The 13,363-nt window shown below is 44.1% G+C and overlaps 1 protein-coding gene across 7 annotated transcripts in view; it reads left to right on the top strand.

Annotated features, from left to right (window-relative positions):
• Positions 1-13,363, top strand: part of LOC130363049 (amelotin-like) — a 67,352-nt gene that overhangs the window by 20,296 nt on the left and 33,693 nt on the right. For all 7 annotated transcript variants that reach the window (XM_056568400.1, XM_056568371.1, XM_056568363.1 and 4 more), the window contains one exon: positions 4,789-4,848. In XM_056568400.1, the coding sequence (XP_056424375.1) occupies positions 4,789-4,848 (60 nt within the window). The remainder of the gene's footprint in view (positions 1-4,788; positions 4,849-13,363) is intronic.

Raw genomic sequence — 13,363 nt, 5'->3', positions numbered from 1 at the left:
CATAGGTATATCGGTTCATACCAAATACCACATTTTTTGGGCTGCACGATATGAATTTTCCCCCATACCGCAATACCGGTTGGGCCCCTCCCCCTCGGGAATGTATTATCAGCCCAGCGCAGCGCTGTCCCCACATCGGGGAACTAATCCTATGTTACCCGCCAGCACTGTTCTGCTCCCCCCAATTAATGATCAGCCCAGCTGGGTACTACTCACATATGTCAAGCACTCTCTCCTCCTCTTTGTTGGGGGCCGCCGGGCGCTGGAACTCTATACTGTACGCCAGTGGTCTCCAACCTGCAGACCTCCAGATGCTGCAAAACTACAACTCCCAGCATGCCCGGACAGCTGGCGATGGAACTCTCTGTACGCTAGTGGCCAACGGCTGTCCGGGCATGCTGGGAGTTGTAGTTTTGCAACAGCTGGAGGTCCGCAGGTTTGAGACCACTGCTGTACGCTGTATCCCTATGCCCGGGCTGCAAAAGATATAGAAAATAAACTTTTAACTCACCCATGTCGGCCGCACGCTGGGGACGGGAACGCCGGACAGCCGTCAGCCTATCACCGGCCAGAGCGATGCCCCACCCTGGCCAGTGATAGGCTGAGCCCACTGTCATGTATGAAGCCGGCTTCTTACATGACAGTGGGCTCAGCCTATCACTGGCAGGGGCGGGACATCGCTCTTGCCGGTGATAGGCTGACGGCTGTCCGGCGTTCCCGTCCCCAGCGTGCGGCCGACATGGGTGAGTTAAAAGTTTATTTTCTGTATCTTTTGCAGCCCGGGCATAGGGATACAGCGTACAGCAGTGGTATCAAACCTGCGGACCTCCAGCTGTTGCAAAACTACAACTCCCAGCCAACGGCTGTCCGGGCATGCTGGGAGTTGTAGTTTTGCAACAACTGGAGGTCCGCAGGTTGGAGACCACTGGCGTACAGTGAGTTCCATTGCCGGCAGCCCCCAACAAAGAGGAGGAGGGCAGTGCTTGACATATGTGAGTAGTGCCCCGCTGGTCTGATCATTAATTGGGGGGAGCAGAACAGTGCTGGCGGGTCACATGATTTTGGGGGGGGAAGCCCAACACCGCGCGGGTCACATGATAGGGGCGGGGGGGGGGGGGGGTCAGAACAGCGCTGGCGGGTAACATGATTTGGGGGGGGAATACCGTTATATACCGTGGAACCGCCGTTAGTTAAAAAAAATACAGTGATACACATATATACCCCTTCCCTATAGGTATATGCAGAGCACCCCCCCTCCCCCTTCCCTATAGATAAATGCAGAGCACCCCCTCCCTCTCCTCTATAGGTAAGTGCAGAGTACCCCCCTTCCCTATAGGTAAATGCAGAGCACCCCCTCTTCCCTATAGGTAAATGCAGAGCACCCCCCTCTCCCCTATAGGTAAATGCAGAGCACCCCCCCTCTCCCCCTTCCCTATAGGTAAATGCAGAGCACCTCCCCCTCTCCCCCCCCCTTCCCTATAGGTAAATGCAGAGCACCCCCTCCCCCCCCTTCCCTATAGGTAAATGCAGAGCACCCCCCCTCTCCCCCTTCCCTATAGGTAAATGCAGAGCAACCTCCCTTCTCCCCTCCTTCCCTATAGGTAAATGCAGAGCACCCCCCTCTCCCCCCCCCTTCCCTATAGGTAAATGCAGAGCACCCCCCCCCCCTCTCCCCTATAGGTAAATTCAGAGCACCCCCCCTCCCTCTCCCCCCCTTCCCTATAGGTAAATGCAGAGCACCCCCCCTCTCCCCCCCTTCCCTATAGGTAAATGCAGAGCACCCCCTTCCCCCTTCCCTATAGGTAAATGCAGAGCACCCCCCCTCTCCCCCCCTTCCCTATAGGTAAATGCAGAGCACCCCCCCCCCTTCCCTATAGGTAAATGCAGAGCAAAAAAAAAAAAAGGATGCTCACCTGATTTCCCACACAGCGATCTCCTCAGCAGCAGGGCCCGCGTCTTCTCCCCTCCACCGTACAGGGGCCGGATGAGTGACGTCACCGGCGCCTGTACTGCGTGCTGCGTGGGGGCGGAGGTCACGTCTCCTCTGTGTAGCTGCAGATGCGGCTCACACAGAGGGGACACCTTCTCCTGTATGTGCGTGTATCGCACATACAGGAGAAGGCACCGCTGTCTGCTGGGGATCTGGGACGAGTGTCCCGGACCTCAGCAGCGGCGGCGGCGGGTCGGTCCGTCCCTGGCACCCCCCTTGAGAGTGGTACCCGGGGCGGGCCGCACCCCCCGCCCCCCCCCCTTCGTACGCCACTGACCATAGGACTTGTAGTACTCCTGGATTGACTAGCTTCTTGCATGCTAAGATTTACTTTAGATAGGTCAGGACATGACTGTATACTGTATACATATAATTGTATTATTTAAATTCTACAAAAGTTTTTGTTGATGACACGTACAGTTTAACCACCATGCTCCAAGGTTTAGACAGTTCTCCTGGGCCAAGCGCTGGAGAAAAATATGACCACAGATGCAGGGCTACGGAAAACTGTCTTTTACTGAGGCAGAAATTATGGTAATATCATTTATATTACAGATCAGAGCAGGGGAGATGCAGAGTAACCCTTGGGAGCCTGTTTCCTTGCTGGGACTTATAGTTACTTTCACTTGACTGTAGTATGATTGCTGCAGACTTTATACTTTAGCTTTAGACTTATGACAACCCACGCTGATCTTAGACTGACTGAAGGATAATCCCTGGAGCTTCTAGCTTATCACTAGTGTTGAGCGGCATAGGCCATATTCGAATTTGCGATATTTCGCGAATATATGGACGAATATTCGTCATATATTCGCTAAATTCGCATATTCGTAATATTCGCATTTTATTTTCGCACATTCGCATATGCGAAAATTTGCATATGCAAAAATTAGCATTTACAAAAATTAGCATGAACGGAAATTCGCATATGCAAAAATTAGCATATGCGAAAATTAGCAATATGCAAAAATTCATGCGCCAGTCTCACACAGTAGTATTAGAGCCTTCTTTACACCACACAAGCTGGAAGCAGAGAGGGATGATCACTGTGATGCGTACTGTGGAAAAAAAAAAAAGAATATTCGTAATTACGAATATATAGTGCGATATTCGAGAATAAAATTTGCATTGTGAATATTCGCGAGCAACACTACTTATCACCAGGGTTGAGACTGTACCTGTGCGATGGGGTTCTTGGAAATTGCGTGGCTGTCAACTTTAGACTTCTCTTCAAGCCTCCTCAGACTATCAAATACTTCTCCCAACTCCTCTCCACACTGTACCTCAGCTCACACTAAACTCACTCTCCCAACTCCAATTCCTAACTGAACAACTCATCCCCCCCCCCCCCCACCCCCTACACTACTTAAAGCAAATCTGTCATCAGTATCACGTGCACTAATCTGTCATACAGGCTTGTAGTGCAGGTGATACTGATCAAAATTACAGCCAAAAGCAAAAAACAGTGGGCTCAACCAATAATATCCATAAGGGTGCTACCAGTGCTAGTATCCTAAACACAAAGATAACATAGAAAAGCAAAAGCACATATACGCGCACACCAAAGCTATCTCATTAATGCTTTATTAAAGTACATGACATAAAATAAACCACACATTTCAAAACACTAAAAACAAGGGGCCAGATAACTCACAGCCTCCCTCAGCCACAAAGGGGAACCCCAGTTTCCTGGTGGCCCCCCCACAGGGACGCCCGCCTGTCCCAATAGTACAATATACACAGTCCCTCTTAGACCAATGAACCCCTATGCATAGTAACACATAAGTAAATACAGTATAGCAGCTGCATAAATATTAACGCATTCAAAATAAAATGCATCACAATGTAGTAAAAGGAGAAAGGTCCCCATGCATTCCGTGGCTCCAAGTGACTTCCTCAGGGGGCCCCTGAGGAAGACACTTGGAGTGACGGAACACATGGGGACCTTTTTTTTTTGGGGGGGGGTGACCCGCTCCTTTTACTACATTGTGATGCATTTCATTTCCCTTGTCCGTGCACTTTACTTTGAATGAGTTAATATTTATGCAGTTGCTACTTATTGTGCAATACTGCATTTACTCATGTGTTACTCTGCATAGGGGTTCATTGGTTCATTGGTCAAGAGGGACTGTGTATATTGTACTATTGGGACAGGCGGGCATCCCTGTGGGGGTTCCCCTTTGTGAGCTCCTATAATATGCTAGGAACCACGACTCCATGGGCATTATATGAGGGAATATTGGTTGTATTGGTCTTTGAAGTAGATACAGTACGTGCAGTCATTGTGTTAAGGTAGTATGTGGCCCTTGTCTAGTGTGATTAGTAAGTACAGGACTGTATTATGCAGAGATATGCTGTTGTTAACACTGTACAAACTGCACAAATTACATATCCAAAGGTATAGTTTTCATAATAAAGTAATATATTTTGAGAGAATGGGGGATGAGCCTATGGGGGACATAACTTCTGGGGAGATATACCTATTTACTGGCGAGGCCAGGGTTATTTGAAAGGGTTCTAAAACAGTTTTTGGTACAGTTTAGTGCTTGCCAAGAGTAAATCCAGACAGAAAGAAGGAAAAGGGAAAAGGAAAGACTAACACATCCCATTATTTTGGACATACTCCATGTGTTTAGTAAAAATAAATAATGTATTCCTCTGGCTTTGTATTTTCTATGGCTTTTTCCTTTGTATATAATATAACATTTCACATCTCTTTTTTAAATCTATAACATAACGCATAGATTTTGTAATAAAATTCCTTGTGGGGTTTGATAGTTTTTCTGTTTTCTTTTCAGATTTCCTCAACATATCCTGTATTTGGGAACTTGCTTCCAATGTCTGTTCCGAACACACAGGTACTATCCAGTATATACCAAATGTACATTGAGACACACAAAGAATAAGAATGAAGAGAGAAAGAAAATGCTAATAATTCTGTACAGTATAGTATATTAAGTTTATTTTAGTGTGTAACCTCATCTTATTTGTCATGCAGACCACAGCACCATAGTAAAAAAAAAAATTGTGTTAATTTAAAAAATTTGGTCTGTAAGGCTATGGTCACACTACGGAATGTCCCCACGAAAAAATCTCCATGCAGACATTTTGGAGACTGCTAGGACAACACAGAGTCCGCAGAAAGAACAAACAGGTTCATTCTTTCTGTGGACACAGAATTCAGAATTTCTGTGCCGGAAACATCTGCCACGGAAATTCTGAAGTGTGTACAGCATAGCAGAATCCCATTGAATTCAACGGGACTCTGCTGCAGTGGAATTTCCATGCAGAATTCTAAGCAGAATTGCGCATGGAAATTCCGAGTTGTGAATATAGTCTAAAGAGACCAAGAGCTGTAGAATGTAATGGCTCTGGGTCTCGCTCTAGGTAGGGTTTCCTAGTACAAGCGGAAGGCTCTGGCACATAACACGGATTACATTTTCCTGGGACCAGGAGAAATATCCCCTAAGGAAAGGTGTTCACAGTGAAAATGTTAATGATCTATGATTTTATAATATATGATACTATGCTATCGGCTGCATCGTAAAAAAAAAATATTTTAAACGATTAAACAGCATATATGTCAGCTCACATTCCCTTCAAGTGTATCATTAAAGAGGTACTCCGGCGGATAGACATCTTATCCACTATCTAAAGGATAGGGGATAAGATGCCTGATCGCGGGGGTCCCGCCGCTGGGGACCTCGGTAATGTTGCACGTAGCACCCCGTTATAATCAGTCCCTGGAGCATGTTCACTCCGGGTCTGATTACTGGCGATCATGGGGGCCGGAGCATTGTCACGCCCCCTCCCATAGGCGTGCATTGAGGGGGCGGAGCGTGACATCACACGGGGCGGGCCGTGACGCCAGTAATCAGACCCGTAGCGAACATGCTCCGGGGACTGATTATAACGGGGTGCTGCGTGCAAGATCACAGAGGTCCCCAGCAGCGGGACCCCTGCGATCAGGCATCTTATCCCCTATCCTTTGGATAGGGGATAAGATGTCTTAGCGCTGGAGTACCCCTTTAAAGTGTCCCTGTAATTTAAAAAAATATATAAACATGTCACAGAGACATGCCAAAACTTTTAATTGGTCAGGGTCTCAGTGCTGTGATGCCCACCGATCATTAGAACGAGGGGGGAGAAGTGCTTGGTAACGTGCTGTACTTCCTGGCTTGCAGCAATCTCAGCCCTGCTTCACCGGGCGGCACTATTATACAAGCAGAGATTTCAATGACAATTTACTGCTGCTAGCCACTCCCCCTCTACCACAAGCCACGCCCATTTGGCCAGAGAGGTTTAAACTGCCCAAAAGTTGCAGAATTCTTGCGCAAAGCGAGTGCTTGCACACTAATAGTGTCACTTTTGGGCAGTTTACACCAGGCAGAGGCACGATAAATGCCCCCCTAAAACCCATCTATTGACTAAAATGGACCAAATCAGCAATGTGTGTTCCCTGCAACATTTCTGTTTGTTTCATGGACAAGCTGAAAATTCTGCACACTGACAAAACAATGGGGGCAAGATTATGTTGCATTTTTTTTTGTTTTGAGATATTCAAAAACTACTGTAATTTCTGTTCAGTGATATTAATTACACTTTTTTTCTCCTTACATTTTCTAAGGCCTCTTGTGTTGCTTTGAAAATATGAAAACATGTGAGAGTTCATTTTCATGCTACTTTAGTTTTTTTTTTTTATGCCAAAATTGCCAAACATGGTGCCAATGTTTTGTTGTTGTCGCCATCTTGGATTATTTTTTTGTGCCAAAATCGCTGAGTTTGGCACCAAAATCTGTAATTTAGCTAATTTTACATCCTGGAAAATTCTGGTGGAAGCATCTCACGTAATATTCCATGATTACTAATGCCCAGACAAGCGATAACTGTATCAATAAAACATTTCTAGGGCTTAAATGTGAGCGCAGGTGCAGTGACCGTGAAACTATATATATATATATATATATATATATATATATATATATATATTATTTTTATAATAAATATATATTTTTAATAACATTTTCCAATAATAATTATTCACTTTTCAATACATGATTAAATAACACCTCCCTTAAGAAAAACAAAAACAAAACAAAAACTACAACCATTTATGTGATTTCTACACTAGCAAAGAGCTGGTGTGAAATTGTTTTTGTAAAATGGACTCTCACCCCTCTGAAAATATCATGTACAACATGAAATTGACATAGCCACAAGTGACTAGTGTAAACCTTGGATGATTCTCATGTAAAACACTTTGAATATCTTTTTTTTTGCACCAAAATTTTGGCACGAAACACAAACTTTTTGATGTGAAGAGTTTTGAACATGACCCCCAATGTATTATATGGTGTATATATAATTAAGTGTGCCATTTATACATCTCTGTTGACAGAAACATAAAAACACAGAAGACAGGGAGGGAAAAATGGAAGCAAAAACTGCAGCAGGAGAGGGTTAAATGAAGTATATTATAGTGTGTTTTGTGTCTTTAAAGGGGTACTCCACCCCTAGACATCTTATCCGCTAGCCAAAGGATAGGGGATAAGATGTCTGATCACGGGGGTCCCGCCGCTGGGGACCCCCGCAATATAGCATGCGGCACCCACCTGTTTCTTGTCTGGAAGCGCTGGAGGGTCTGGGTCCCATCCACGGGAACGGAAGTTCATGACGTCAGGACTCTCCCATAGACTTGCATTTAGGGGACGGGGCGTGACATCCAGGGCCGGACTGGGCATTGGGCATAGCGGGCAAATGCCTGGTGGGCCGGGCCGTCAGACTGCCGTAAAATAGGCCAAAAATAGGCCCACTAGCGGCCCGCACAGGCCACCCGCACACCCGCAAAAGCCGCCCGCCCACCCGCACAGGCCGGTCACCAGGCAGCCAGCACGCACAGGCCGCCCGGCAGCCGCCACAGCATTACTATTAAAGTGGGCCAGCCCTGTGTTGTCCCAGGCCGGCCCACTGGCTTACCTTAGGCCTCTTGGTGACGTCGCTGGCGCTGCGACGCGTACCCTGCTGACCTGCGTCCCATACGTGACCAGGCCAGCGTACGAGACTCCTCCTCCCTCCGGCCCGCGCCCAAACTGCTGTGTGCCGCCACACCAAAAGAGGTCCTGCCGCCGGAGCAAATTACAGAAGGCCTGGAGACAGTCTTCCCCCAAAGGTACCACTAGTCCACCAGGCATGAACTGACTTGCCATTCAGGAGCCCAGAAAGCTGGGTGACAATTTTGTCACCTAGCTTTTCCATGCTCCAGAATGGTATGTCTGCTTATAGTAGATGAGCTATGATAAGCAGATATGCCATTCAGGAGCATGAAAAAGCTAGGTGAGAAATTGTCACCCAGCTTTTCTGGGCTCCTGAAGGCCATATCTGCTTATCATAGCCCAGCTATTTTACAGATTTACCTATAACATATAGTCAAAGCTGTCTATAATAGCTGAGCTATGATAAGCAGATATGCCATTCAGGAGCCCAGAAAAGCTAGGCGAGAAATTGTCACCCAGCTTTTCTGGCCTCCTGAATGACATATGTGTTTAAAATAGCTCAGCTATTAAAGACAGGTTTGACTATATGTTATAGGTAAATCTGTATAATTGCAGGGCTATGATAAGCAGATATGGCATTCAGGAGCCCAGAAAAGCTAGGCGAGAAATTGTCACCCAGCTTTTCTGGGCTCCTGAATGGCACATCTGCTTTTAATAGCTCAGCTATTATAGACAGCTTTGACTATATGTTATAGGTAAATCTGTATAATTGCTGGGCTATGATAAGCAGATATGGCATTCAGGAGCATGAAAAAGCTAGGTGAGAAATTGTCACCCAGCTTTTCTGGGCTCCTGAATGCCATATCTGCTTATCATATCCCAGCTATTTTACAGATTTACCAATAGCATATAGCAAATCTGTCTATAATAGCTGAGCTATGATAAGCAGATATGCTATTCAGGAGCCCAGAATAGCTAGGTGACAATTCCTCACATAGCTTTTCCATGCTCCTGAATTGCATGTCTGCTTATAAAAGCTCAACTATTATAGATATATTTGACCAAAAGTTATAGGTAAATCTATCTGTAATAGTTGAGCTATTATAAGCAGACATGCCATTCAGGAGCATGGGAAAGCTAGATGAGGAATTGTCACTTAGCCTTTCTGGGCTCCTGAATGGCATCTGTCTATAATAGCTCAGATATTCCAAAAAATCATTGTGCAACAAAATTGAAGAGAAAACACTATTTTGACACTTTTGGGGGCTTCCATTTTACGTAGTGCATTTTTCGGTAAAAATGACACCTTCTCTTTATACTGTAGGTCCATACGGTTAAAATGATACCCTACTTATATATTTTAGATTTTGTTGTACTTCTGAAAAAAATCATAACTAGATGCAGTAAAATTTATATGTTTAAAATTGTCATTTTATTTTTTGTTTTTATGGGGACGGGGCTCATTTTTTGTGCCGTGATCTGAAGTTTTTATCAGTACCACTTTTGTTTTGATCGGACTTTTTGATCACTTTTTAATTTTTTTATGGTTTGAAAAGTGACCAAAAATACGCTATTTTGGACTTTGGAATTTTTTTTGCACATACGCCATTGACCTTGCGGTTATTTTAATGATATAGTTTTATAGTTCGGACATTTACACATGTGGCGATACCACATATGTTTATATTTATTTTTATTTACATGTTTAATTTTTTTTTAGGGTTAATACATATTAATTCACTTTTTTTTATACAGAGGGCTATAGCACTGCATGCACAGATCCTTTACACAGATCACTGCCATGGGTTACCATGGCAGCGATCAGTGTTATCGACGGTTGACTGCTCCTGCCTGGATCTCAGGAACGGAGCAGTCATTCGGCGATCGGACAACGTGGAGGAAGGTAAGAGCCCTCCTGGTGTCCTGCTTGCTGTTCGGGACGCCGCGATGTCAACGCGGCGGTCCCGAACAGCCCGACTGAGCAGCCGGGATAGTTTTACTTTTGCTTTAGACGCGGCAGTCAGCTTTGACCGCCGCGTCTAAAGGGTTAATACTGCACATCGCCGCGATCGGCGATGTGCAGTATTAGCCGCGGGTCCCGGCCATTGATGGGCGCCGGGACCAACACGATATGATGCGGGGTTGCAGCGCGATCCCGCTTCATATCGCGGGAGCCGGTGCAGGACGTAAATATATGTCCTGTGTCGTTAAGGGGTTAAGTGCAGGGTCACACAGGGCGCATCCGCAGCTTATTTCATGTTGCGGATGGACCTGCCGCCGGCAGTGACTGCAGTTCGAGCACCCAGCTGTGCCCAGGTAGCTCTGTGTTTCCTCTTGTAGTGGTGGATTTCTACAGCAGGAAATCCGTCACTATGAGCAGACACACAGAGCTGCACTTAGAAAGCAAATGAGCAATGTATGGATTTAGACCCATATCAGGGTTTTATTTTTTGCGCCACCAATTGTACTTTGTAATAACACCACCACTGATTTAACCATAAAATGTAGAGCAAATGAAGGAAAAAAATTGGTGGGGGCTAAATAATTTTTTTTTTTTAAAAAAGCCATTTTGCAATATTTGTGTGTTTCTCTGTCTATACAGTGTTAATTCTGGTAAAACTGATAATTTTTATTGATTCTGTAGGTCCATATGATTGCAATGATCCCCAGTTTATATAGTTATTATTTATTTATTTTATTACTACTACTTACTACTAAAATATCGACTTTTTGTACGAAAATAATAATGCTGAAAATCATTCTCTTCTGACCCCTATTTATTTTTATGGATTTTGTTTTTGTTTTGATAGGACTTTCTGATCACTTTTAGTTTATTTATATCTGGTATATGAAGTGAAAAAAAATCAGCAATTATGGACATTGGTATTTTTTTTAGGTATATGCCATTGACCGCGCAGTTTATTTAAGTTTTTAATGGTTCGCACATTTTCTACATATGGCAACCATATATGTTTATATTTATTTTTGTTTACTTTTTTTAAGTTAAAAAATGGGAAAAGAAGGGTGGTTCAAACTATTAGAAAAGGGGCTTATTCACATTAATTTACATTTTATTCACTATTATTAAGTACTTAGTCCCCATAGGAGTCCATTATATGGAATCTTTTAATTGCATATACTGATCAAAACTATGCTATAGATTTGGTTTGCGCAGCTGATCGGATTTTGGTGTGGTGGTCCCGTTCAGCTCCCTGAGCTAGCAAGCAATGCTTTTAAAGGACATCTGCAGCAAAATTTAACTTATCCCCTATCCACAAAATAGGGGATTAGTGTTTGATTGCGGGGGTCCGACCGCTGGGACCCCAGCGATCTCCCTAACAGGGCGCCGGAATTAGTGCTCATTGTGAGCGCTAATGTGCGTAGCGCCAACCTTAGAGGTCGATGGTTATGCCCCATCCCCGCCCCATCCCCATACAGTTCTATGGGGGAGGCACGAACGCTGCCTCCCCGCCTCTCCCATAGAGATGTATGGAGGGGGCATGTCGGCCGCAACATCATGCTGCAACCGGCACGCCCACTGCACGGGAGAGCCGCGGCCCCGTACAGGAGATCGCTGGCGTCCCAACAGTTAGACCCCCCCGCGATCAAACACTTATCCCCTATCCTGTGGATAGGGGATAAGTTACATTTTGCTGCAGATGTCCTTTAAAATAACCCCCTGTTTTTAAGGTAAACCCCTATTTTTATTATACCAGTTTTTCTCAACCAGGGTGCCTCTAACTGTTGCAAAACCACAAGTCCCAGCATGCCCGGAAAGCCAATAACTGCTGCGAGTTGTAGTTTTGCAACAACTGGAGGCACATTGGCAGGGAAACACTGCATTTTACTATCATTAAGACTTGGTGGGATTTTAATTAAGCAATTATCTAATAATATTGCTCAGGGATGTAATAAGGTGGCTGCACTGAGGGGAATCTCAGTCCAGAGCTGTACTCACTATTCTGCTGGTGAGGCCATGGTGTACATACATTACATTACTTATCCTGTACTGATCCTGAGTTATATCCTGTATTATACTGCAGAGCTGCACTCACTATTCTGCTGGTGGGATCACTGTGTACATACATTACATTACTTATCCTGTACTGATCCTGAGTTATATCCTGTATTATACTGCAGAGCTGTACTCACTATTCTGCTGGTGAGGTCACTGTGTACATACATTACATTACTTATCCTGTACTGATCCTGAGTTATATCCTGTATTATTCTCCAGAGCTGTACTCACTATTCTGCTGGTGAGATCACTGTGTACATACATTACATTACTTATCCTGTACTATTCCTGAGTTATATCCTGTATTATTCTCCAGAGCTGTGCTCACTATTCTGCTTGTGAGGTCACTGTGTACATACATTACATTACTTATCCGGTACTGATCCTGAGTTATATCCTGTATTATAACCCAGAGCTGCACTCACTGTTCTGCTGGTGGGGTCACTGTGTACATACATTACATTACTTATCCTGTACTGATCCTGAGTTATATCCTGTATTATTCTCCAGAGCTGTACTCACTATTCTGCTGGTGAGATCACTGTGTACATACATTACATTACTTATCCTGTACTGATCCTGAGTTATATCCTGTATTATACTCCAGAGCTTTACTCACTATTCTGCTGGTGTGATCACTGTGTACATACATTACATTACTTATCCTGTACTGATCCTGAGTTATATCCTGTATTATTCTCCAGAGCTGCACTCACTATTCTGCTGGTGAGGTCACTGTGTACATACATTACATTACTTATCCTGTACTGATCCTGAATTATATCCTGTATTATACTCCAGAGCTGTACTCACTATTCTGCTGGTGAGATCACTGTGTACATACATTACATTACTTATCCTGTACTGATCCTGAGTTATATCCTGTAGATCTTTTATTAAAATTTCAAACATAACAATAAAAAAAATTACAAACATAAACATATCATATCCAACAGAACATATCAATATAACGGATCATAAAACCAACACCATAGCATAAAATACAACACCGGTCCACCCCACACTCATTCCTGCACACAAACAAATATATACAATATTTACAAAAGACAGATTCCTATAATACCCATAATACCCATACCATACTAATAAACTATATACACTAATACACACTAATACTAAATGTGAATTTCCTGGCCCAGTTGCAATACCAAAAACCCAATACCAATAATATACCAAAAAGAATAACAACAACAATAATAATATATACAAAATAATAAAAAACCAACACAAACAAAATAACACCACTTTTTTTTTTGGCCCTGAGCTGGTCCCGCATCCCATGCCCCCAGTACATGTTACCAGACGTCCATGAACCAGTCCAGGATTTTCTGTATATATATA

The sequence above is a fragment of the Hyla sarda genome, chromosome 1 (assembly GCF_029499605.1).
Source record: "Hyla sarda isolate aHylSar1 chromosome 1, aHylSar1.hap1, whole genome shotgun sequence".
Taxonomy (NCBI): Eukaryota; Metazoa; Chordata; class Amphibia; order Anura; family Hylidae; genus Hyla; species Hyla sarda.
This window is presented reverse-complemented; position numbering and strand designations above follow the sequence as displayed.